General features: G+C 38.8%; 1 protein-coding gene across 14 annotated transcripts in view; it reads left to right on the top strand.

Moving 5' to 3' along the window:
- Nucleotides 1–27,011, top strand: part of Unc80 (unc-80 homolog, NALCN channel complex subunit) — a 187,544-nt gene that overhangs the window by 68,797 nt on the left and 91,736 nt on the right. For 6 of the 14 annotated variants that reach the window (XM_070018011.1, XM_070018002.1, XM_070017984.1 and 3 more), the window contains exons 24-29: nt 4,814–4,985; nt 7,613–7,746; nt 12,125–12,290; nt 18,861–19,064; nt 20,819–20,919; nt 23,013–23,213. In XM_070018011.1, the coding sequence (XP_069874112.1) occupies nt 4,814–4,985; nt 7,613–7,746; nt 12,125–12,290; nt 18,861–19,064; nt 20,819–20,919; nt 23,013–23,213 (978 nt within the window). The remainder of the gene's footprint in view (nt 1–4,813; nt 4,986–7,612; nt 7,747–12,124; nt 12,291–18,860; nt 19,065–20,818; nt 20,920–23,012; nt 23,214–27,011) is intronic. The other 8 variants (XM_070018052.1, XM_070018042.1, XM_070018032.1 and 5 more) reach the window with 5 other exon arrangements.

The raw sequence follows: 27,011 nt of genomic DNA, 5'->3' as shown, positions 1-27,011 counted from the left end.
TCAGTCATCCTCATATCTCAGCCTCCTGAATAGCTTGATAGCTAGGATTACAGGCATGAGTCATCAGGGCTCGGCTCCTATTCTCCTTTCACTCCTCCAAAAGATAAATGTCAGAACTCCAGTGAAATTTGAGGCCTTTTAAGATAAGCCATGAAATTTGGGGTCAGTAAGATAGGTAATTAGACGAGGTATCAGGTTTTATTTTCCCTTTACGATAGTTTTATTTTCTATTAAACATAATATTAACAAACTCTGGTACAGTACTATTTTCAGTCCTTTACTGGTAAGATGGCTTACTTTATCTCTTCCTTTTCATTTTCTTTAGTCTGATTAATTTTGATTGCCTGAAGTACTGTGAGTTTGAGGACAATAGTGAGTTTTTACATAAAGCTGGACAACTTCCATGACACTTTCAGTATCTACCTAATTCAAGGAGTGTTTTTTATGGCTCAGTTTCTCTGAAATGGCACGCCCAATTGCCAGTCCCATGGGACTCTCAAGAAGGGGAAACCATTAGTTAAGTGCCGAACTTTACAGGGTTCAGATGTGTGAGGAAGGTTTTGACCAGGGGAATGTCTGAACAAATGATTTCAGGATAAATAGGTTTGGACTTCACGGATGTGATCCTGCTGACTGCCTTGCTAGTTCATTTCTATTAGAATTGTGTGCAGGAGTCTCCTGGGTCCTGTCCTCTGTAAATGTAGACATTCTCTGAGATCATTTCTAATTTCCTCCTGTATAATTCCCCCAGGGTTTCATGATCCCTGTATTTTGCTGTTTCCAGTAGCATAGACTTCTCTATACATACCACTTTTCGGAACCCAGGCTTGCATTATTAATTGCATTTTGGAAACGTTCACTTAAAGATACCCTGAAACTCAATCTGATCAGAATAAAGCACCTCTTCTCAAATGAGCATTCTACCTACAACTCTCCCTGACCCTTCTATTCTGATTAATGGTAGTGCCATCATATGACCTGGCAGATGTTAAGCATATTCTGGATCTCCTTTCCCAATTGATTCTGCCTCTCCCATATCATAGAGTCCCATATGGTCAGAACTTTGTGACTTCTCATATGGATGATTCTTTTCCAACTTGTTCTTGTCCTCGTAGCCTGCCATTGTCTAATCTATCCTGCGCACTGCCAGTAAGATGATCTTATTTGTGGCACAGCCCTTCTGAAATAGAATGTCTCTTAGCCTTCAGAATTGCCCTCTCCAATTCCTTTTCCAAACTGTTAGTAGGGTGATTAGGCTAAAACGTAGATCAGAATGGGTTTCTTACCAGCTTAACGTGCAGCAGTGGCCCTCCTTTTCCAAACCCAAATTGCACCAGGTGCCAGTGGCTCACACCTATGAACCTAGCTACTCAGGAGCCTGAGATCTGAGGATCGTGGTCCAAAGCCAGCCTGGGCAGAGACATCTGTGAGACCCTTATCTCCAATAAACTATTCAGAAAAAAAAAAACAAGAACAGAAATGGTGCTGTGGCTTCAGTGGTACAGTACTAGTCTTGAGCACAAAGAGGCTCAGGCCCTGAGTTCAAGCCCCAGGACTGGCAAATAATTAATTAGTTAATTAATTAATTAATTTTTAAAACCAAATTGCTTTTGTGTGATGTCACTGTCCACTCTCCAACCATTGCTGAGACCATTACAAGATTATGGATGATGAGTCAACTGAGCTTATGAACCTAAAGAATATTTACCTTAAGTCTTTGTTCTTACAATGTGTTTGATAATAGTAGTTTATAATACTAATTTTTCTTAAAGAAAGCTACATGGCTTGTCCCTGTCTTCTTGGCAGCTAGTGCAATGTTCCTCAAATGAGTGATCTTCTCAATTCTGGCCTACCTTCCTGCCCTTTCTGCACATTATTTTTTCTTACACTAAGTGGCCCATTTGTCTCTGAACATGTGATATTCCTCAAATGTAAATCTTTTAGGACTCTCCAGGGGAGTATCTGCTATCCTTACTCTCCATTAGCATAATTCCTCCAAGTCTGTAGCTATAAGACTTCCCATGATTCTTTGAAACAAATTTAGTCTAGTTTTTAAATTAGCCAAGGGATATAGTCTCTTAATGTGTTGTTTCAATAAGTTATTACCTCACCAATAGACTGTAATCTCAGTGAGGGAATGGGCATAAGACATAGTTAGGTACCATGTGTTTGAATCTGTTTACAGCCTTCAGGAAGTCCCTCAGCCTTGATATGTGCCAAACTGTGATCCCTTTTAAGTGGACTTAATCATCTATAATGGTGCCCTACCAAACTGCAGCAACTTATTTAGTTCTGTGTTTGAAATAACTTACAAAGTAGCTAACTTTATAAATATTTGATGAGTGACAGGCAAAAGGAACAATGCTCCCCAAGGCACTTTTCCTACCCTGTATGAGACTCGGAGCCCTAGATTCTTGTTATTTTATTATTATTTTGTCCATCCTGGGGGTTGAACTTGAGACCTGGGCACTGTCCCCGAGTTCTTTTGCTCAAGGCTAACACTCTACCACTTAAAGCATAGCTCCACTTCAGGCTTTTGTGGTTAATCAGAGATCAGAGTCTCTGAGACTTCTTCTTGGGCAGGCTTTGAATTTTGATCCCCAAATGTCAACCTCCTGAGCAGCTAGGATTACTGGTGTGAGCAACCAGTGCTCTGCTAAACTATTATTTCAACATTTAGTGTTATCTCAGGCAAGTTCATTATCTGAGAACCCTTTAAGTTTTGTAAACTGTAAATTTTAGACTGCTTAGCTACAGTATCCCAGAAGGATCAATACAGAAAGCTCCAGACTGTACTTACATGTCTTGCCTGCAGGACAGGGCCTGTAGTAGTGGTGGTAATGATTTTGGTTTGTTTATTTAAAGTTTCTCAGGTTAGCAGCTAAACTCTTACCATCTTATGATACCTTTTTATAATATTTCTTTATAGATGATTTTTTGCCTCTTGATTTGTATCTCTCAGATAATTCCAGAGTTTAAGCAGATTTGTTCTCACGTTTCTAAAAAATTCAGATGCCTTTTTTCCTAAGATTTCTGGATGTATTTTGAATTTTCAGTAGTGACTACCTGTTTGTTTTTAATATGGGGCTCATTTCTCTCTCGTCTTTTATATTTTTTATTACCACCAATTAGCTGTCCATCTATGCCTAGAAGGTACCTTGATCAAACTGACCCCTTTGATCACTCTCCCTTTTAACCCCCCCCCCCCACCAAACCATTTTAAACAAGCCTCATGGTTTTATTTTCACACATGTACATAAATTCTTTTGAATGTGTTCACCTACTTTTACCCACTCCCACTAGTAACACCAGGTGCAACCTGTTTTGCATTTTTGTCATTCATTTTCTTATTGTATGCTAATTGCTCAAAGGTATTTCACATGGTATTTCACAAGTGGAATATACAGAATTTTAATGAGAATGATCCCTTGTTACTTTCCCCATCCATGCTACTCCTCCTCCATTAACTGGCAACTTTCAGTGAGTTTCATTTTACTATTTTTTTTGGGGGGGGAGGGGGTCCGGTCGTGGGGCCTGAACTCTGGGCCTGGGCGCTGTCCCTCAGCTCTTCAGCTCAAGGCTAGCGCTCTACCACTTGAGCCACAGCGCCACTTCCAGCTTTTTTCTTTTTGCTTATGTGGTGCTGGGGAATCGAACCCAGGGCCTCAGGCATGCAAGGCAAGCACTCTACAACTGAGCCGCCTTCCCAGCCCCAATCATTTTACTATTTTAATTCACAGATGTAATACATTTCAGTATTATTCACCCTCAAACATTCTTTCCCATCCTAAACAGTACCATAATTACAAACATGTTGTGTAGAGATGTATTTTTACATTTATACGTACATATATCTAATCCTTCCATGCTTAGAATTCAATGACTTTTCTAAATATTCAACAAATATGACATAGAAAGAGAAAGGAAAATTAATTGGAATCTGTTGTTACTAAACACAGAGAATCCAACTGTCAAACACAAGTTCAATGCTCAGTTGAGCTTTTTTCAGACTCTCTTAGGCCCATGTCTCTTTCATTGTTGCATATGCTGAGTGGAGGAGATCTAAAAGGAGCTAGATAGAGTTAGGGGTTTGTTTTGTTTTTGTGGTTTCTTCTTGTGGAAAATTCCTTTTGGTAAATCACAGAATAGTACACGATGACTCAGAAGAACAAGCAGCAAAGGTATCAATTTTATGAGTAGCATTGAAAAGCCGATCTTGACAATGTATTGAGTTATTAAAAGTCATATTTCTAATGTGGAGTTAGATATTTTACCTAAAGAAAAGTGAAATGAACTATAAAAATTATTTCATAGAATATCCTGACAAGGGGAACACGTTCTATAAAAGCCCAATAATTACTGCGAACATAATGGTAGATATAAATTCTTGGCAACTTCTAAATTTATTAGCATGACACTGCCATTCTCACAAAATAGCATATTCAGACCCACTCTGAAGCACCGTGATAAAATCCTTTCACTAAAAATAACTAAACTCCTTTATAAGAGACCTGTACAGTAAATGACCTTTCAATAACCGGATATACGTTCAGAAAAACTGTCTTTGGAGAACACAAAGGTGTCATTCCAGTTTGCACAGTGTTTAGACTTAATGATCCAGGAGATAGCATGCGTGTCTTCTACCTCTGGGTTTCTATACTGTTACACATCTTCATCACAACACCAGAATATACAGAAGAAGCCTAGGTTGAAAAGTAATCTTTTTTTAGTTTGTTATGCATGAAGGATACAAGTGCTTGTTTTAGAATATAACCTCTTTGGTACTATTTCATTCTTTTCCTTCCCATGTTAGGCAATTGGCGTCCGACTGAATGAGCTGTGCCATGGGGAAACTGAGAGCCCCGCTAACCTGCTGGGCCTCATTTATGATGAGGAGACTAAACGGAGGCTGCGAAAGGAGGATGAGGAGGAAGACTTTTTAGATGACAGTAAGGAGACTCCCTTTACTACAAGAGCCCCTGCTTGTAAGAATCTCTGCTTTAGGAGCACTTAATGCTTCTCTTTCTTCTCATACTTTTTCCACCTTCCCATGTCTTCCCCCACCACTTCCCCTTCTCCCTACACACACCACCCCTCCCCACCCCTTCTCCCTGCACATGGATGTAAAACATACACCTAGAGCCACACCAAGAGAAGGTAAAAATCAAGAAAAGAAAATAGACAGGGCAAAATGCTTCAGGCAGTGTGGACAATCATTTAATTTAGCCTCTGACTTGAGGAGGTTTTCTAGAAAATCTCTGGAAAAGCAGCTGTGAAAACTGATCATCTTAAAAAGAGGTTTTTCTCAAGCTTTGTTATTTTGCTCTTGGAAGGAGAAAGACAAAAGGCCAGAAAAAAAATGAATTAGACAGGAAATGCTTTTAAATGACTAACATATTGAAATATTTAGTCAAAGCATAGTATAATGTTTACTATGTAATTAAAATAGTCACATCTCAGAGGAGTAGAGACAAGGGACTCCTATCATATCCCACATCAACACCATTTGTACATGTGTGTGCTCAGTACCACATAAGATTGTGTATGTGTGTACCACTGCCTCTTAGGGAAGATACAAGTAACAGAATTAGTGCCTTTCTATGCCTTTCTACCTTTTCTCCTTCTCTGGAGGTGTAAAATTTAGACTCGGTGTTTATATTTCAAGGGTAATTTTAGCTGATACAAAAGCTACTGTACAGTCATGAAAGGTAAGAGGATGGCTACAGTATACCACTGAACAGAACTAACTCATCATCAAAGAGAACGCTCCTGGTCTTCCTTGCTACTTCCACATCAAGGATTTGACAAAATAATTCCCCATTATTGTTCTCCTTATCAAATCAGAGCAAATCTTCTTAAGTGTTACATAAAATATAACATTGAGCTGGGCATCAGGGGTTCACACAATGTCATCCTAGCTACTCAGAGAGCTGAGAGCTGAGGTTCAAAGCCAGCATAGGCAGCAAAATCAGTGAAACACTCTCTTTTCAACATTTTAAAAATTTTTAAATTTTAATTATGTATTTATTTTTATCATAAAGGTAGTGTACAGAGAGGCTGCAGTTACGTAAGTCAGTTAATGAGTATATTTCTTTTTGAATAGTGTTACCTCTTCCTTTGTTTTCTCCCAGTTTTTTTCCCTCTGGACCCCACCCCCCACAAATTGTATAATTCATTTTCAACACTGTGTCTAGTGAGTATCACTGCTGAATTATTATCCCCACTTAACCAGCAGAGCAAAGCCAAAAGTGGAGGTGTGGCTCAAGTGACAGAGTGCCAACCTTGAGCAAAAGAAGCTCAGAGACAGTGCCCAAGCCCTGAGTTCAAGCCCCCGTACCAACACAAACACAAAAATAAGTAAATAAACACATTCATATCATTATTTAACCTAATGATGAAAGATGACCCTGAGAATAGTTTAGTCTGTCTGAGAATGACTTCGCAGAGGAAGACCTGAGAACTCTGCAGAAATCCCAAACTTAGTGAAATTTTACCATAAAACACCTACAGCCAGAAGGTAGCCCCAGAGAACCCCAGCTCTCCCTGAGGTGCTTCATACAGAAGGGGCAGAAACAACATTGGGGGGGTGCAGCTTCACCCACCACACTAAACTCACTCTGCCCTGGACCACAAAAGTAGCATTTACCCGTCTGTTTCAGATGTGAGATTTTTGTTGGGGTCTTAGAGAACTCTATTCTTGTGCTAAGTAACAAGCTATTCCAAATGATAAAATCTGGATGAAAACCAAACTCAACTGAGTACAGGACAGATAACAAGACTCTGGATGATAATCTCAGTAATAAAATGACAGATCCAGAAGGTTCAATTAGCTATGAAAAGATTGTGCACATCTATGCAACCTTTAAAAGCCATAGAGCCTGCACTGAATATAAGATTGATGTATGTGATTTAGTTCCAAGCCATCACATAGTTCATCTAGCATTTAAAGGCTAAAGCAATATGATGCGAGAAAATTTCAGTTAGAAATTACAGCAGCTTATCTCTTCCAATCTCTTACCTTCAATAAAACCACTCAGAAAACCTGAAGTGTTGCTGTGGCTCAAGGCTCAAGTGGTAGAGTGCTAGCCTTGAGCTGAAGAGCTGAGGGACAGCGCCCAGGCCCAGAGGTCAAGCTCCAGGACCAAAATAAATAACTAGATAGATAGATAGATAGATAGATAGATAGATAGATAGATAGATAGATAGATAGATAGATAGATAGATAGATTTCAATACCACCTTAAAGTGAATTGAAAGGATCGTTACAGTTCCATTATGGTTTATTGAATGCAAGGCTACTTTAACTTTCATTGAAAAGTTTTTCTAGTTTAGCTGGAGCTGCATTTTGATTCTGCATTTTGGTATTTTAAGGAGAATAACTCAGTTCTGTTTATGTGATATTTCAATGCTGAAGCTCTTATACAATTGCCAAGTGGAGAGAGAGGTACACAGCAATGCACAGGTTGTACAGAAGGAGTAGATACATCGAACTTGTGTAGGCAATGTTCTCATATTCCGTTTGATTTTGCATGTATGTAGCTAGGTCCATCAAACTGTGCCTCTCTCTTTGTTACTAGCTTGTCTTCTGATGAAAGAACTCTTCATTCCTCAGGTACTGTGAACCCTTCTAAATGTGGCTGCCCCTTTGCCTTGAAGATGGCAGCATGCCAGCTTCTCCTGGAGATTACCACCTTCCTGAGAGAAACCTTTTCTTGCCTGCCCAGACCTCGCACTGAGCCCCTGGTGGTAAGTGAAGGCATCCATGCAGGCCAGATGTGTGCCTAGGTTTCCAGAACTCACCACTTCCTTAAATGCCCAATGGTCAAATGCATCACATTTAAAAATTTAACCAAGGGATTTTCATGCATAAAATGGAATGATCTTTTCTCTATTAAAATAATAACTTCAAAATCAATAGACTTAGCACCTTCGGGTACATATCACGGGTAACTGGTTACCATTAGTTATGCTAGAGATATCTAAGAGCCTTTAAGTTCCCCTATGCTGCAAACCCTCAAGAATCTATAGGCCAGTGGTTTTCAGAAACCACCAGTAGATTTTTATTTTTTACTAACTGTTTATAAGTTCATCCAGAAATGTGAGTCTCATGAGTCTTATCCCAACTTGGGGGATAAGAGACTTAGACTTCCAAACTTACTGTTCTTCATGTTTTTTCTTATGGCTTATGGATAGGTAAAAAACAGGATCACACAGATAAATACATACAAACACACACACATATGTACCTATAAATATACATTTCTATACCAGGTACCATCTGTTTAGCTGTGAATGTAAATAATACACAAGGACCAGTTATCTTCAGAGCATATGACAACAGGAAACATTGTTGGGTGGATTTTCCTTAGTTTGTAGGTCCCCAATGAGAATGTTTTATCAAAGGTAGCACCCAATTGGAGCTGAGGAACCAGAAAAGATGCCTCTGTTACAAAAGATCTGTATCGTTCTTCCAAAAAGGTTATTACACTAGCCATCTTTGTTCTTCTACATAAGCCTATTTTACATTCTGTCACCTCTCCAGCCTTCTAAATGAGCCTGGGCTTGAAACAGGCAGCATTTCAATCCTTGGGTGTGTCCAGGGGTGGATAACAGAATCAGTGTTCTGGATTTACAGAGCAGGGCTTCTGCCTTTGATTTTCCAATGTTCTGGAAAGTTCATTTCCCTACGCCCTAAAACTTAAAGTGGATATTTTCAAATCAGAATTTTTATGAGTAAAATACATGTTTTTAATAGAAACACACCCACATTTAGACTATGAAACTGGACCATTTGGATATTCAGAAAGGAAATTCTCTACTGCCCTTATGTGACGTTACATTTATCACCTTGGCCTTTAAGTTTCTGAATTGTCATTTCTGTGATCATATTTAGCCTCATCTATAAAGTAAAATCAAAGCTCCTTGACAAGTATACTCACTTAAATATGACAAAATGATCTCTTTCTTCTGTCAGTGTTAAAAGTGTATCTTTACCAATCTAATTTTTTTCTCTAAATTTTTTCTCTAAATTTGGAGAACTAAACTTAAGAACAATAAATCATTTTAAAATAGATAATGTTGCTTATAAACTGTCTACTGAAAATAATTCTCAACTGAGTAAAATTAATAGTTAATGAACCATAAAAATAGAGTTAAATAATCAAATGCATAGACAAGCCCATAATAACCTTTCCAATTATTGGAGCTTGAACTCAGGGCCTAGGTACTGTCCCTGAGCTTTTTCACTCAAAGATGATGCTCTACCATTTGACACAGCTCCATTTCCAGCTTTTTTGCCAGTTAATTAGAGGTAAGAGTTTCATAGACTTTTCTGTCGGGGCTGGCTTCAAACCTTGACCCCCAGATCTCAGTTTTCCAAGTAGCTAGTATTATAGGCATATGCTATGGGTTCTCTGCACCATTAAAATAATTTTTGAAGACAGTAAAGAGATTTCTGTATGTCCAAATTCACCCATTGGGGAAAACAGCATATTGGATGTCTTAGTGCAAGATTATTCTAGAGGCTGAATTAACTGTGTCCTTAAATTTAATAAATCAGGTTATAAATGCACAGTGCTGAATTCTAAACATTCTAAAAGTTAAAAATCAGAAACAAAACACAATTCATCTATACTAAGTTCATACTTGGTATGAACAAGCAAGGTATGATTAGCAGCAAGGTATGATGGCTGCAGGGGTGGGAATTAGAAGTGGAGGAGAACTGTGACAATTATACTGTAATAGGAAAATTGAAGCTGACTACTTCCTGAAACAAAAATCTGAGTAGCCATGACAAAGTAGCAGCTTGCCATGACTGGCCAAAGAGGAAGTGGAAAACTCCTGGAAAGAGGGTATATTTGAATGCAGCTTTCAAAGGTTAAGTGGAATTTTGGCAATCTTAGAAGAAATTGGAGGAGATAACTATTTTTGAGAATCACAATTATTGTAGTATCTCCCTAATTCCTATGGGATCATTATCAAAAGAGAAAATATATTAGGATTTTTTTTTTTGCTAAAAGAGATTCATTTCAGAGGAGTTTTTCATGTCTTTTCCCAGAATATTTTGGAAGATAGAAATAATAGATTCCATGTAGCACCTTTATTTTCCTAGACACAATAAGCATTTGTTGAGTACATAACACAGAAGGAAAGGTGGACACAACATGTAACGTCTTAAATTTTATCTTATTGATGCTAATGAAAGACATAAGATTTTAGTCTGATGCAAAGGAATATTTTTAAAAAACTATTTTTTGTTTGTAACTATAAGAATGGAACAATGAAGTCACATGGGGATCTTTTGGAATGGAGGAGCAAAGATAGGCACAAGATTGGGTGAGCATGACTGAAATATAGTATAGACATGGAGGGAGATATAAATTGAAATCCTCTGGTCCTGTATAATATAATAAATATATATATAAATAGTTCTTTTCTTTACACTATCTATTTGATTCTGAGGGCTTGTTATGCCTTTATTAGAAAAACACTATAAGTAGTTTATGCATTTTTCATTTTCAAGTCCCCAGAAAGTTCTTTGAAAATTAATCATTAAACATGATCTTGGAGATGAGCACATCTCTGTCCACAGAACAGATCAAAAAATTCAATATGGGGTTTCACAGGCCAAATTCCTACTCAATAATTACATATCCCAAGGTTTTCTTTAGTGTACAGAATCATTTGTTCATCGGTAGACAGTGATGGATGTCATTACAATTAGGTCCTCCTATAAGAAAGCAAGAAATTCCCTCAGTGCAGAATCCCTCTGACACTTACATATGATCTGTCTTGAATCTGGACTGGCTCCCTCAAGTTATTAATCAAGGAGTGCTACATCACCCTTAGTACTTATCTCAAATATCACTCTGTACACTCATTTCTAGTTCTGTTATAATAAAGTACCACAATTATAGTTGCTTATAACAGCACAAACATTATCTCACAGTTCTAGAGGTCAGAGGTTCACAGCCTGACTTTGTAGACTGAACCGAAGGTATTGAAAGGCTGAATTTCTTCCTGAAGTGCTAGAGGGAAAAAAAATCTGTTTCCTTGACCCTTTCCTATCTTCTAGAGATCTCACACACTCCCTGATTCATTCCCCGTTACATTTTTCACAAGCAGGAACAGCATCTCAGCTTCCTCTGACCACATCCCCTGTGCTGTTAAGGTTTTGTGTCATTAAATTGGGTCTACTTAGCCAGCACAGGTCAGCCTTCCCATCATCATGTCCTCAACATTCATCAAACCTACAATGGAAGGCAACAGATTCTCAGACTTCAGGGCTTACTTTACAGACATCTCTTGATTCTCCTAACCACAATCTCCCAAGTCTGACTCTAAGCTCTGGCTCTAACTCTATGGATTGGAATTTATCAATTATGTCTTCTCATTTCCCATCTTGAGAATCTGAGTTACTTTAGGAAAAGAAGCTTTTCTTACCAATTCCATAGTACCTCATATTCCCATACAAGATCACTTAGATAAATGCCAAAGATGAAGCCAAACTATGAATGAAGAGAATGAAGCTAGGTCTATATTTGGGATAAGGGCAAAGCTTTGGTAAGATAAAAGTATGTAAAAAGAAGGAAAAAACTGGCTATGATTTTATTTGTTTGTTTGTTTTTTGTCGGTCATGGGGCTTGAATTCTGGGCCTGGGCATGGTCCCTCAGCTCTTAAGCTCAAGGCTAATGCTCTACCACTTGAGCCACAGTGCCACTTTGGTTTTTTCTGTTTATGTGGTGCTGAATAATCGAACCCAGGGCCTCATGCATGTGAGAAGGCAAGCAATCTACCACTGAGCCACCTTCCGAGCAATGATTTTATTTTCTACTTCAAGAATGTCCAAAATTATTGCCAATAACTAAACAATGTTGACTACTTAAAATGCAGGTGTATATACTTCAGAAAGGAGGGATCTTAGACATAAGATCAATGTAGTAGGCTAGACATTATGATGCATGCCTGTAATCCCAGCACTAATGAGGCTGAAACAAGAGGATCACACATTTGAGTGTGGGCTACGTAGCCAAACCTGACTTAAAAAAAAAGAAAGAAAGAAAATGGGTGTGTGTGTAAGAGGAGATGCTAGCACTCACATGCTTCTTCTCACTGATATTTCAGGACTTGGAGAGCTGCAGACTTCGGTTGGATCCGGAGTTGGACAGGCACAGATATGAGAGGAAGATCAGCTTTGCAGGGGTCTTGGATGAAAATGAAGACTCTAAAGATTCTCTCCACAGCAGCAGCCACACCATCAAGTCAGACACAGGTGTGGAGGAGAAGAAAGGTATAGAGTAGCAAGGATCGTTCCATGTTTCAGGGCGGCTCATAGGATATTTGGTCTGGGGTCTAAGCTACAAAATTGCATGTCTACACTGTTGGATTTGTGAATTGCTGACTGCTGGTTCAGCGAGGTAGGAAACTAGGCTAGTTGGAGGTTGGACTTTGCAGCAACAGTGGCCCGGGTTCTAATTCCAGCTCCGCAGTTCTCCCTCACCCGTTGATCTATGATGCCATTATTTTATTTGCCATTGGTAATGCCAGTAAAAAAGAAACACTCCTGATTCAGCTCTTAACACAATACTGTCATATCACTATGCTCAAGTCTTATTCTTCATGAAAGAGGACAGTCAGACATAATTAGGTAGAGATGTTGTTATTATTCTAAGTCATTCTTATGAAGCAAAAAATACTCTGACTAAAATAGACTGGTTAAAGCTTTTCTGAATTATTTTCAATTTACAGTCCGAATTCCTTCATTGTTTTTCCACTCAAGAGTTGCCAGTGCCTCTATTTTTCTGTATGATAATGCCCTCTGTGCCACCGGAACGTTAGTGATACTTCATTTCTGAGACAGATCCATAAAATGAATCAAAGCTAAGTGTGTTAGTTACTTAAGACAAATTGCAAACATATGAAGTTAGCTTATCGTCAGTCACTCCTCAGAACTGCCACTGTACACACCCAACTTGTCACCTCTTCCACGTTCCCACCCCTCATCACTACTTAGTTTTGGGGGGCTGAAAATTACTGGGGTCCAATCTGTACATGTGCTACTGATGCTCTGGGTTTGCACAAGGACCCAAGCAAACGCAGATATGTCATGACTACACCTCCTGGCTTTAGTGATCATAGACATCATTGCTTGTATGACATTCCCAATTCCAAATATGTTCACATTGGCAATAGCTATGATCTTGAAATGGGTCACTATTGTAACTCTTTATGTGACCTCATCTAAGGGACTCACATTAATTTAGGCTGTGGCTTTCTTTCCTGCAAATTGGGTTAACAACATTGATTAGGAATATTATTTGTTTTCCTAATTCCAGTCAGCACTAAGCATATGCTGTGTCTTTAATGACTAACCTTGATGTATATGTCCAAGTAACTTTAAGAGTTACTTAAATACATAACTAATGCTTACCAAAGTTATTATAAAAATTATTCATTCTATTCTTTATAATCTGTTTTAGAATTCTTCCCTTTCCCACTTTGAGTCCTTTTTCATTTAAAAAATGTAGACAAAAATAAATTCTTGTCATGTCAAAAATTGAAATGAAAACAAATAAATATAAAGGTTAATGCCTTCTGCACTGTAATGCATAGATAATGCGATTCAAGTAGAACATAATATTAGTGCTTCATGAATAGCAGAAACATGACAAATTACTCTTGTCATTCTTAATTTTTTATATGATGAGCAAAAAGTTGGAACTTACACAGGGAATCCTAAGTACAAACTTGTTTTCAGATTTCTCGATTGCTGTTCAAAGACTGCTCTGAACCATTAACTTTACTATCTTATTTTTCTACCTTTTAAAATTCCATTGATTTTCAATGCTTTTATAAAGCATTTTGTTTAAAAGAGCATCTGCACATTTGTTAAAAGAAACAAAACTAATCTTATGCATTGAAGTATTTCCCAGTGTCCCTATAGGATGAATAAATACATTTGATTAGCTTAATGAATAACTCATTTTCAGAAGAACAGACCTATAACAATATGTAAAATCTTGTAAAGAATAGATATACATTGGGGAATATTGGGATGTTCCAAGATCAGAATGTTGCCAAACATTTTTAAAAGTAAATAATCATTGTGGTCTATTGAATTTATGGTAAACAGAGGTGGTATTCTGGGGGGAAAAAATGAGTCAAGTCATGAGCCACTTCTGAATATTGAGAAGTATCAAAATCTGGACAGATAGCTTACACCTATAACCTCAGCTCCTCAAGATCCATTGATCAGTCAGTAGGATTATGGCTCGCGTCCAGCCGGGAACAAGAGTTAGTAAGAACCTATCCCAATGAAAAAGTCTGGTGTGGCACTGTTTGATAGTTATCCCAGCTACAAGAGAGGTATAGATAGGAGAAGTGAAATTTGAGGCTGGTTCTAGGTAAAAGTTTAAGCCCTATCTAAAAAAAGATAAAAGGGCTAGAAGTGGAGTAGAGAATATGTATAATAATAAGCATAAGATCTTACCAGTGGGCTGGGAAGTTGGCTCAGTGGTAGAGCACTTGCCTTGCATGCATGATGCCCTGTGTTTGATTCCTCAGCACCACATAAGCAGAAAAAGCTGGAAGTGGCGCTGTAGCTCAAGTGGTAGAGCGCTTGCCTTGAGCTGAAGATCTGAGGGACAGTGCCCAGGCCAACTTCAGGCCCCATGACTGACAAAAATTAAAAAAAGGTTTTGCCAGTACTGCAAAAGAAGGAATCGAGTCAATTTTGCAAATATTACTGCTTCAGAAAAAGTGTAACTTCCATCCTTTAAAAACATATCCCACTTGGGCTGGGAAGGTGGCTCAGTGGTAGAGTGCTTGCCTTGCATGCCTGAGGCCCTGGGTTCCATTCCTCAGCACCACATAAGCAGGAAAAAAAAAAGCCAGATGTGGCGCTGTGGCTCAAGTGGTAGAGCACTAGCCTTGAGCTGAAGAGCTGAGGGATAGCACTTAAGCCCAGAGTTCAGGCCCCATGACCGGACCAAAACAAACAAATAAACAAACATATCCCACATGTATTTTAATTTAGAAAAGACAGTATTTTTTAATCCCACTCAAATTGTAATATTAGTTATTGTTTAAAGTAGTTAAATAAAAATACAAAATACAGATCCAATCAAACTTGAGCAAAGTAAATTTTACACTGCTTTTAAAAAATAAAATACCCAATTAATTTTTAGGATGTGCTAATTTTGTAATTGTTATTTCAGCTTTTGTTAGTATTCAAAAAATGCTTAGCATTTTTTTCTCCACACAGAATAGCTATTTGAACATATGTATATATAAACATATATGCAAAAGCACAATATATTCATATATGTATCCAAATATATGAATGTTTGAATGTTGTTTAATGAATGAATACCAGATTAGCCACGTGTGGTGGCACACATCTGTAATCCCAACAATGGCAGAGGTGAAGGCAGGCAGAGATTGCAGGGAAGAGACCCCCATCTCAAAAAATAAAAGAATAATAATTAAGTAAATAAACAGATACATAAATAAGTACCAGAAAACTAATCCTCTGCATAAACTGAGAACATAGTCACAGGATGACTTTAATTGGCAGACAAATCTTCCCCAAGATTCCGAAGTATTCCTTAATCATTCTGACAAGCTGATCTCAACGACTAGGGCCAACTTGGCAATGCTGATGATGAAACCCTGCAAACTGTGATTGTTCAAACTTCATACAAGTTTTCATGACACCTACTCTTCGGAAGGTACTGGAGTTGGAGCTGTCAGTCTGTGCTTGCTAGGCAAATGCTGTACCACTGAAATCACACCTCCCACCTATTTGGTTTAGGTTGTTTTGCAAAATCTCATTTTTTGCCAATGGTCAGCCCGGGGCAATGTTCTTAGTACCCACAGGCTCCTCACTGGGATGACAGGTGTGCATCATAACATCTGTTTTTTGGGTTATTGGTGTTTTTTTTTTAAAAAAATAAAATGTCAGCTCTTGAAATAAACAAGATGAAGACAAGTCTGATTTTACAAAAAAAAAAAAAACCAACTAATATGGACTACTCTTTAGAACTAAAAAAAAAATTTGCTTAAATCTCCAAGTAGGATCTACCAATTCATTTTACCCCTGTTCTGAAAATGAGGAAACACTAGTATTCCAAAATACAGACACCAAATCTAGGCTCACCATTCAATATCTCTCTACTGAGTGCTTAATGTAGAACAGGAACTTTTACAGGTTCTATGAGAACAGCAATGCACAAGAAAATGTTCCCACATGCATTTTAGTTTATGATATTTAAAGCTAAGAGTTAATAGTTACTCGTGAACAGTGAACAACATGAAATACCAGACTTTCAAGTGGAAATAAGTAATATGAAGAAAAATGAATTCAAATTGGAGATGTGACTTGGAGTGGGAAGGGATGTAGTCAAAGAAGGCTTGAATGACTGGCAGAAATCTGGCAGAAACACATGGTGTTAAGGAGCCAGGAGGCACAGGGCTCAGGAAGGAGTATTGCAGAGGTAACTTTGCATTCAAGGCTGTGTGGCAGTAATGCTCTTGGAGCATTTAAAGAGCAATATGGTGACAAACAAGTGATGGTATTGATCACAGAAGTGACATAAGGTGTGTATTTACAGCCTATGGAGTTAGAATATGGGTGGAGGGAGGTAGAGACGGTTTAAGTAGTTCCATTAGTCTGGTGTAGAGGTGACGGGGCTTTTAAATACCTATGACATTTGGACCTATAGAGCCAACACTATTAATAGATCCAACATGGGATGAAAGAAAAAGGATGTGCTATCTGATTTAGATGATTTTGTTTCATACTAGTACTTTCATACTAGTACTTGTCATGGGGGTAAAGGCTAAAATTCAATGCCATATAAGCTTTATCGACATTTTCATGTAAAAAACCCAATCTGATTTATAATTATTGTGTCTCTTGTAAATAACTAGTATCTTAATTTTTAATCCCTAATTTTTTTCAGGGCTATATTTCCAATTGTTCTTGGTATTAGAAAAAAAAATCCCAAATTAAGATCTCTTTCAGATCCCATTAATTTGGGATTATTTTGCTGTGTTTATAAGCAAAAACCCAGGCAATTTATAAAACCAGGCAAAGAATTTAAGTGCATCCCTCTGTCAAAAAGAAAATCTAGAAATTATCTTTCATCTTTTTCTCTACTTCTTACTTGCATACAGACAAAAAGTTGCATTAGCAACCATTTAAATTGGTAATGTTGTTCTATTCCAAACATATTTCAAGATGGATCATAAAGTCTCAATTAAGGCTTAAAATAATATTGAAAAATACAGTTGGGTGAATTTTGTACTATAATTAAAATACAGCATTACAGTGTATAGTTTTTGTGGAGTTTATCCAACCATGCTGTAAGAAATTCTTTCCAGATGTGGAATTTTATCCAGATGATGTGGACAGGGAGCTCTGGAAGCATGTACCAGCTGAGTGGTGATAATTTTAGTCTCTGTCAATCACAAAACCAAACTGAGATTAAACATATTGTTCCCCGGAAATTCTTCTGGGCTCCTTTATATGGCATTGAAAGTATATTTTTAACCAACATCTTAAATAGTGGTGTAAGTTAAATCATAGCTCTATATTATTCTCCTGTGTGTGAGAACCTAAAACTAAAATGGCAATTTCCTGAGTATGATTTTAAAAAATTAATATTTTGACCTCAGTAATTAATGAGGAATTTTAAACTTCTAAAACTTACCCCTTCTTATTACTGGATTTTCGGTCCTGGAAACTCTTCTTATCCTTATAAAGTTGATATCAATCACACCAAGTCTCCTAAAGAAAAATAAGGAGGGTATAAGTATGACATGGAAAATAAGGATGGCTTTTAATTTTTCCCCCCAAAAAAGTAGACTTCAAATTTAATTGTGTTCCAACACTGATGACTCTTTCTTCCAGAACACTTAAAGATGAATAATGCAGCCAGGTGCTGGTGGCTCACGCTCATAATCCTAGCTGCTCAGGAGGCTGAGATCTGAGGATCATGGTTCAAAGCCAGCCCTGGCAGGAAGGTGTCAAGCGGTAGAGCGTTTGCCTTGAGCTGAAGAGCACAGGGACAGCGCCCAGGCCCAGAGTTCAAGCCCCACGACTGACAAAAAAACAAAAAAAATATGAATAATGCATAATCCCCTTGGCCCAAATAAATAGTCAAGTTGGTTCATGAATTTGCAACCTTTGGACCCCCATCCCATCTCATCATCAGCCTTTGATTCAAAGAAGGCCGCAGTGGCATCACTAGATACAGTAAAAATGAAAACAGCCCACACACTTGTTCACTGGAAGCTCCCCAGTGAAAAGAAGACCTTCAGCCCCTTTGCTGAAGAGCAGGGCAGAACTCCACTGCTGACTGGTCTGCAGAGACAAACGTCTCTCCAGGTCTCTCATTTCTTCATGAAGCATTCCAAAAGGAAAAAGCTTCCCTGACAGCTTTCAGAATCCTGTCTAAGTCTCACTTAACCAGGGAAGCCAACGACAAATGGGGAAAGGGGAGGGGAAGGGGCAGTTCTGTGGAATCTAGTAAGAACGTCATCAGTAAGTGTACTAACAGACTTGATGGTGATGTGAGAGCACACTCATGCTTGTGAACCCTGGGCCAGAAGGAAATCAAGCTGTTCTCAGTCCCAAGAAAGACGCTGCACCAGTCCTGCCCGGTGACCCCCCCCTCCCCCCTGCCTGCTCCTGCCTCCTGCCTGGCTCACCAGGTCTGGGGACTGGGGACTGGCGGAAGCTCCTGTCCAGAAATGCCTCTCCTCCGGGCGGATGGACAAATTGGGTAAAGAACTTGGATGTAACACTGGCTGGGAAAAACTAAGGGGGGAAAAGCCCTATTTTATTCTTTTAATACAGTTCCCAGCAGGAAGATCAGGATAGGAGGTTCTCGCCTGCTCCAGATTAAAGGAACCCGCAGTTTCCAGGTGAAGAAGGGGGGTTCCTTGTCCAGCATTCGCCGAGTCGGCAGCTTAAAGAGCAGCAAGTTATCACGGCAGGACTCAGAGTCTGAGGCTGAGGAGCTGCAGCTGTCCCAGAGCAGGGACACTGTCACTGACCTAGGTAACACAGAGGAGCGGGGCGTGCAGGGACGCGGGGGGTAGGAAGACCCAGGTCCTGAAACAGCTGAAGTCCCTGTCCTTACTCTCAAGTGGATGGAGAGCAGAGCCATAGGTTAGCCGATGCTAGCCCACCCGACAGCCACACTCCCCTAGAAGTCCTGTTAAAGTCTGACTCAGTGGGTCAGGGTGAGGACCTGAGAACTCACACTTTGAGCAAATTTCCCCCTGAACCGGATGCTGCTGTTTTCAGGATCACACTCCAAGCAGCGGGGCTAGAGTCTACAATAGGGAAAGGAAAACATCTGAACGAGCAGGACAGCTTTAGAAATCCAGATGTTTCTGATTAAGGCTTTCAAGTCAAGTAGAAAAACTCCCATTGGACAGACCTCGAAAGGCCTTTGGTACTTTCAGGTCCTTTTAACAGTAAGAACAAGTAAAATCACAGAGAGATGACATTTCAGACCTGACAGGTAAAGATCTTCAACTAGTTACCTCCCAGGGATGTGCTCTCTCGGTCATCCAATGGGAAAAATTCTACTTACTTCTAACTTACCTAAGTAGAAATGTTCCAAGGGTAAATTAAGGATGGCTGTAAAATGTATTAAACACATAAAAAAAAAAATAAAGCACTAGACTTGTGGATTGTCCCTACAGGATCTAAAGAGACTTCAGACCTAAAGAGACTAAAACTTTGTTCCTACAGAATATCAGCCTGATTAGCATCTTAACAGACAAGAAGATTAAACAGGCTAGTTTGAGCCTAGCTTGAGCTATTAGGTAGAAGTTGAAGCTCATTCTCTTCAACATACAGTTTCTAGTTTCAAGTCAGCAAGAAATGTGGATAAATGATCCATAGAGTTGACTGAAATAGAAACTGAATAGATCTAATTGAAGGAAGTTTAAAATAGTAAATGTTTCTACCTCCGCCCACTCTTGCCTTTGAAAATAGCTAATTTATGCATTAGTTAAGATTCAGCTTATGTTTCAAGGAGACAATAGGATTTTAAAAAAATGTGACTTCTGTTGTTACAGGGTTGATACTAAAACATTATCATCCATTAGTTTGGGGGAAAGCTGTTACAATTGATGGTTTGATTTGATCAATTTATCCTGCCCAGTAGGATCAAAGTGGCCAGGCTAAAGCCATCGCTTCGTTATTTAAAAGATCCGTAAAAGCTTTGCAATTTGAGGGTAAAGCTTTATGTAATACACTAAGTGCTGAATTTTTAAAAGCAATCTCCTCTACTTTCCCATAGAGAGGACACAGGAGTTGTCTACAGTTAACCATTGTGATCTTCAAGTTCCCTTCGTTTTTCCAAGGCACCCTCCCATTTTTGGGAAGCTGCCCTAGCAAAGCCTGGTGTTTACAGCCCAGTGGAGACAGCAGCACACTGTGAAGCCTATTTTGTATTCCCCCAAAATACAACTGTAAGGTCTGGGTCATTTGAAATGGATTTCAATATGCTCATCCTTTAAATGGTATATCCAAGCAACTCTAGAACTTGACTCTGTTGGGGGGTTTTTCTCCTCTGCTCCCATCTCTCAGAATGGAAGCCACCACAACAGAGATCATCAATGTTTTTGAATCTGCCAACTAAGCTGGCAGTGAAAGGAACAGCTTCTATTACTATTTCTCTAATAAAGTGCTATGCCCAGGTAGTCTGCCCTAGGATTCAAAAGCATGGACAATACAGTACCAATATGCTCTCTGGGGAGACTGAACATCAAAACCTTTCTTGCTATTTTCTTTTGAAGAAGGGAGTCCTTGGAGTGCAAGTGAGCCCAGCATTGAGCCAGAGGGAATGAGTAATGCCGGCACAGAGGAGAATTACCACAGGAACATGTCCTGGCTTCATGTAAGTAGGAATCGCAGAGAGAGCCTTAGCATCAATTTCTCTTGGTGTTGGGGAAGATTCATGGATGGAGAGCTAAGAGAAAATCTCAGATTAATCTTTACTGGAATATATTATATACATTCAAAAACATATATCCAAGTCTATGCAAATTTACATGTATACATGTGTTTGTATCCGTGTATGCATGTGTAGTATTTTGCTTGGTTTTCCTGGACATTCAACAGTAGCTATTAGCTGATTCATCCTGGTTGTGAAAGAAGCTTATTTACTGTCTGTTGCCATATAGCAAATTACCACAAATAGTTGCCTAAAACCACTATATTTATATTAGAGTTTCTGTGGGTCAGGAGTCCTAGCACCAGTTATTTGGCTCCTCTTCTTCAGGATCTTTCACAGGGCTGCAATGAAAGTAGAATCTGGGAGTACGGTATTCTCTGAAGTCCTGACTGGGAAAGGGTTTACTTCCAGAGTCACACGCTTGTTAGCAAAATCCCAGTTCTTGAAGATCTTTTGGGTTGAATATTTTAGTTCCTAGATGACTGTTGGTCAGTTACCACATGGGCCCGGCAACCTGACAACTTGCTTTCACAAAGGGAGAGAGAGGGTTGTTAATAAGAGAAGTCAAAATCTTCTGTAATCTAGTCAGAGAAAGGCCAGCCATCACCTTTGTCATAAAGGCACAATTGCCAGAAGTTGTGGATCACTGAGGATCTTAGATCCTATCAAAGAGATATCAGGCAGCCGACTTGCAAAATTACAGGTTTCTAGGATACTTCTACCCAGAACTACTGAATGAGAATTTCCGGAGACAAATCTAGTCATCTACTTGCATATCTACTTGTTTTGTTTGCTTTTTGGTAAGTTTCCATGGTTTTTTCTCTCAAACTGCCAGATTTGAGAACAATAGGGAACCCTCTAGTGCTTGTGTGAATGCTGCTTCATGGCAGGATTAAGAGGAAAATGAGGGGATATGCAGTGAATCCTGTGAGAGCTGGTTTTTCTGCTAAAACAGCACTTACATTTGTTAGAAACTTTGTAGGGTATAGAATACTGTTAGTCCATTTGACAGGATATGGTGTTGATTGTTAGTCTTCAAAGCAGAACCCTTGTTTCTAAGGAAATGAGTGTTTGCCCTACCTGGTTTTATTTTCCCTTGGTCACTTGCTCTGTGCTTGCCAATAAATATGACTCATAGTCCCTCACAAGTTGTCAGTGAAGGAGTGAGTTTCATGAAGAACAAAGCATCAAGAAGGTTGTTCAATGAATATTTAACTAATGTCGACTCTAAGTATGCTATTGCCATTTTAGGAGACTAAATGTTACAAACTCAGGATCTAGGAATATAGCTGACTCATGCTTAACATGTGAATTGGGTTTAACCTGCAGAATTAAAAATATGTTACAAAACTGAAGGTCCTTCATTTCATATCTTAAAACCATCTTATTTTTTAAAGTCACTGAATGGGGAATGCTAGGAGATGAAAGTATTTGAGCTAGATAAACCTATGAAACACAACTTAGAATGGCCTAAAAGCCAGAGGAAAAAACTATCAGATGACAGGGAGTATGCATGAATCTCTACAGTGGGGTTCAAGTTATAGTTCAAGGTTACTCATGAGAGTGAAAGTTGCAGACATATTTTCAGGTTCCAAGTGTATTAGAGCTCTAGGCCTCCCAGAGCTTGTCAAAGGTCAGCCAGATCCTCTGAGATCACATGTCTCATCAGTCTAGCCTCTTCCATCTGACACCTGTCATCACATAAGAGCTGAGAGTCAGGCAAGGTGGTAGTTTGGACTCTCCATTTGAAAGCACTTAGAAACCGTAAACTCCAAAATAATTATGTTGAGTGTCTGAAGATCTCTTAACCTTTCATTGTTTCAAAGTGAACCTTTCATCAAGAATTATGGTAGGAGAACAAAGGCTAAGTTGACAGACTTGTAGCTCTGTTCTTTTGTGGGTTGTTGAGTCATGGAGGTTTCCAGACCCCACTAGGGAAGCAGACTTTCTACTGTTCCATCTTCTGTGCCATATAAATGTTCAGTTTGCCTGTATCCTTGGTGTCTGGTGAAGTCTCACAAGTGTTTGTATTCTAGGTGATGATCTTGCTATGCAATCAGCAAAGTTTCATCTGCACACATGTTGACTACTGCCATCCACACTGCTACCTGCACCACAGCCGCTCTTGTGCCCGGCTGGTCAGGGCCATTAAACTGCTCTACGGAGACAGTGTGGACTCCCTGCGGGAAAGCAATAATGTCAGTAATGTGGCTTTGAGGGGCAAGAAACAGAAAGAGGTGAGTGAATGCCTACTGGATAGTATTCCTGTGATAGGAAGCAGGAGATTCCCAACCATCTTTCCTAGGAACAAAAACTTTTATGCGGCTGCAACAGCAAAAACCACACTGTAGGTTTTACTTCTGAGCAAAGACAGAAGTGACAAAAAGTGTGTCCGTATTCATGTTCATGAGTAAACCTATTTTTTCCTAGATTGTCATGGACAAAATAGGAGTACACACAGGCAGTGGTTAAAAAGTAGGTTAGTATGGCAGAATAGCTTCCCTGGAACTGGGGAATACTTTAATTCACATGACAAAGGAGATTTTGCTGGTGTGATTAGGAATTTTTTAAATGGGGAGAACAGTTATAAATTACTACATGGGCTCAGTGTAATCTGGCAGAGATGAGATGATCACAGTGGGAGAGGAGAGAGTACCACAGAGGTCAGAATGTGCAGCCAGCTTCTAGAAGATGGAAAAGACAGGACAAAGAGCTTGCAGAAGGAAGCCAGCCAGCCAATCCCTTTTAGACATTTGACCTCCAGAACTATAAATGAATCAACCTGAAGTTTGTGGTAATTTGTTACAATAAGCTAGTATAATTGTGTATTATGAAACAAACAGTAAAAGGTCTTACTGTCCACAGACAATAAGACTAAATGAGGTCCATTCAGATGAAGAGAAATTCCTTTAAGAAACTGGCATTTCTCATGCATTCAGTTTCCCTTTCTTGACAACTACCCTGAGCAGCTGAACTGGCAGGAGGAAGAAAATGACAAGGGCAGCTGTATCCCTGCTAGGAAAGCCCTGAGTTACCCACTTGCCCCTGAGCAGGCATTAGCTTGCTTGGCTGTGAGCTGCTTCTGCAGCTGCTTTTTTTTTTTTTTTTTTCTTGTCAGTCATGGAGCTTGAACTCTGGGCCTGGGCGCTGTCCCTGAGCTCTTCAGCTCAAAGCAAGCACTCTACCACTTGAGCCACAGCACCACTTCTGGTTTTCTGGTGGTTAATGGGAGATAAGAGTCTCACAGACTTTCTCCCCTGGTTGGCTTTAAACCATGATCCTCAGATCTCAGCCTCCTGAGTAGCTAGGATTGCAGACATGAGCCACTGGCGTCCAGCTAGCAGCCACTTTTCTCAAATGGTTTTGCAAAGAGATTTTTACCTGCCACCTATTCATTTCAACAATCATTCATTATGGGCCTGATGTTGGCATAGTGTAAAGCCAGCTATCCCCCCCCCCCGCAAAAAGTAGGAATAAAATATCTTTCTACTAAGGAGTTTGTAAGCCACATTTGGGCTAAGTGAACAATAACATATATCCTGAAGAGTTTGAGAATAGGAGCAATAAAAGCAAAAATGCAATTGAGTTGTGTAGCAATGTGTAATAGTTTAGCATTCACAAAGGGATTTTTAATTAAAATTTTTATTAGGAAAGCAATTCATGTTCATTGGAGAATTTTGGCTAATATAAGAGATTCTAAATCTTTTTTTAGAAGTAGTTGTCACAAAAGACTACTGTATTAGCTTTTGGAAAATGCTTTTTTAGTATTTTTTTCTAAACATATGGGTGAGGGCACACGATACATACATATCACTGTGCCTTTTTCATTTTTTTACTTATTTACATATTTTTGTACCTGTCTGGGGCTTGAACTGAGAGTCTAGGCACTGTCCCTAACCTATTTTGTAAAGGCTATTACTCTACCACTTGAGCCACATCTCTACTTCCTACTTTTTAGCAGTTAATTGGAGATGAGTCTCATGGACTTTTCCTGGACTGGCTTTGAACCACAATCTTCAGAGCTCAGCCTCCTTAATTGCTAGGATTACAGACATAATCCTAGATACCATTTTTTATTCTCACAAATCTTGTACAAGAGGAACATATCCTCCTCTTTTTACAGGTGAAAAAAAATGAGGCTCAGAGAGATGGATTGTCCATACTTCACCTCTATGACATATTCAGCTAGACTTCAACTTAGAAATATGGAATATTGAAGTCAGGGTTTTTTTTAACTAAACTGTTTTACATGTCATGTTACCCAAATTATACAAATCTAAGTCTCATGAAAGTGAAGAATAAATCAATGCAGATTACAATGAACTGCACAGCCTACCAAATCATGGCATAGAAAAAAATTTGTGTTCATGTATGTAGTCCATATACAATATAGAATTCAAATGCAAATGTTGCTACATTCTAAGAAAACCTATTTTAATTTAAACTTCTCACCATACAGAAACACACATAGCTTAAAAAAAACCATGTAAGTTGAAAGTTTCAAAAATACATAATATTATTATTCCTTGTTTCTATATACATTCTAAAATTCTCTCTGTCTTACCGTTGCTCAAGCTATACCTTCATTTCCAATCTAAAATTGGCCAAACCCAAATGCTTTGAGATCCAACTCAAATATCATTTCCTCCTCAAAACCTTTTCTAATGTTCCTAGTGTTGAATGTTAAGCACAGATTGCATTGCAAAGGGATAATAAGTGCTATTTTCCTTCTTGGTTTTTCATCTAAATTAGAATGGTATTTTACTTCTACTTTTCTCACTTTTCATTCATTCACTCATTCATTTATCCACTCATCTATGCAACAGAATTTTGCAGAAACTACAAACTGTGCTAAGTTGGTACTTTGTGCTGGGTATAATAATGGGTAAAAGAGATAGTCCCTACCTTTACATGACATATGTACATCTCATTTGAGATGCAGACGCTCATCAAATAAATCTCCTTGAAGCACATTTGTTAAGAAAATGTTAAGACAGTCTTCAAATAAAGTGATAGAAGACATGCGATGAAAGAATGAATAGGTGTTAGTTGGATACAGAGCTTTCTAACCTTAGAAAAAAGTACAAAGGACCTCTTTTGTGTGATAGCACCAAAGGCTGTGGTACCTGATGAAGTTATAGAGATGGGACCAAGCAGGGCCATGAGAAGCCTATAGATGTTGGCAAGCAACCTCCATATCTTAATTATGTACTCTGTAAGAAGCAAGGGAATTTTACAAATTTTGTAGTCTGCATTATATTTTAATAGAGTGCTCCCCAATGACAAAAAAACAATAAGTATAGAAGGAGTGAGTGGATGGTTTGTGGGCCACCTTCTATCTCTGGCTCTCCCAGAAGACTGGCATGAAGTGGCAGGAAAGACCTGGGACTCTTCCTTTTAGCTAACACTTCAGAAGAGAAACTGAAACAGGAGAAATGTCTTCTAACCGAACCACATTTAAATTACTCATGCTGGTAGAGTTGAAAGGACATATTGGGCATACAATAGACATTATATTTCCAAAATAGTAATTTCCTTTCAAGCCCTTTTCCCCGCCTCTCACTATGTTTTCCATTTGTTTCTCTGAATCTGTCACGTACATGAATGGTGCTCATGTTTCCAGAGCCAAAGTGAAAACAGAAAAAGGCTGGGGTCTGACTAGAATCAACTATGAGCAATTGGTATTCCATTGTTCTTTAATTGGTTTTTATGGCAATATATATTTGTGGCAGCCTGTACATTTTGTAACCTATTTATCAACCTGCTAATCAATATTTCACAGATTCACTGTGCCACTCTTCATCCTTCTAGTTTATTTGATGCACTTCCAAACTTGTGTGCCTTTTTATGTATATTATCATTCTATGTGTACTTGTTTCCTTCACCAAAGAACTTTTATTTATTTTTCCTTCTGTGTTTATACCTTCTGTAATTGTATGTTCTTAATGGCATACATGTCCGGTAATGCTTGGTGAAGGTTGAAGATGTAGCTCAGTGGTAGAACATTCACTTAGCAGGCACAGGCTAAGGGTTCA

Source organism: Dipodomys merriami, unplaced genomic scaffold (genome assembly GCF_024711535.1).
Source record: "Dipodomys merriami isolate MVZ:Mamm:240054 unplaced genomic scaffold, mDipMer1.0.p SCAF_1, whole genome shotgun sequence".
Lineage (NCBI taxonomy): Eukaryota > Metazoa > Chordata > Mammalia > Rodentia > Heteromyidae > Dipodomys > Dipodomys merriami.
This window is presented reverse-complemented; position numbering and strand designations above follow the sequence as displayed.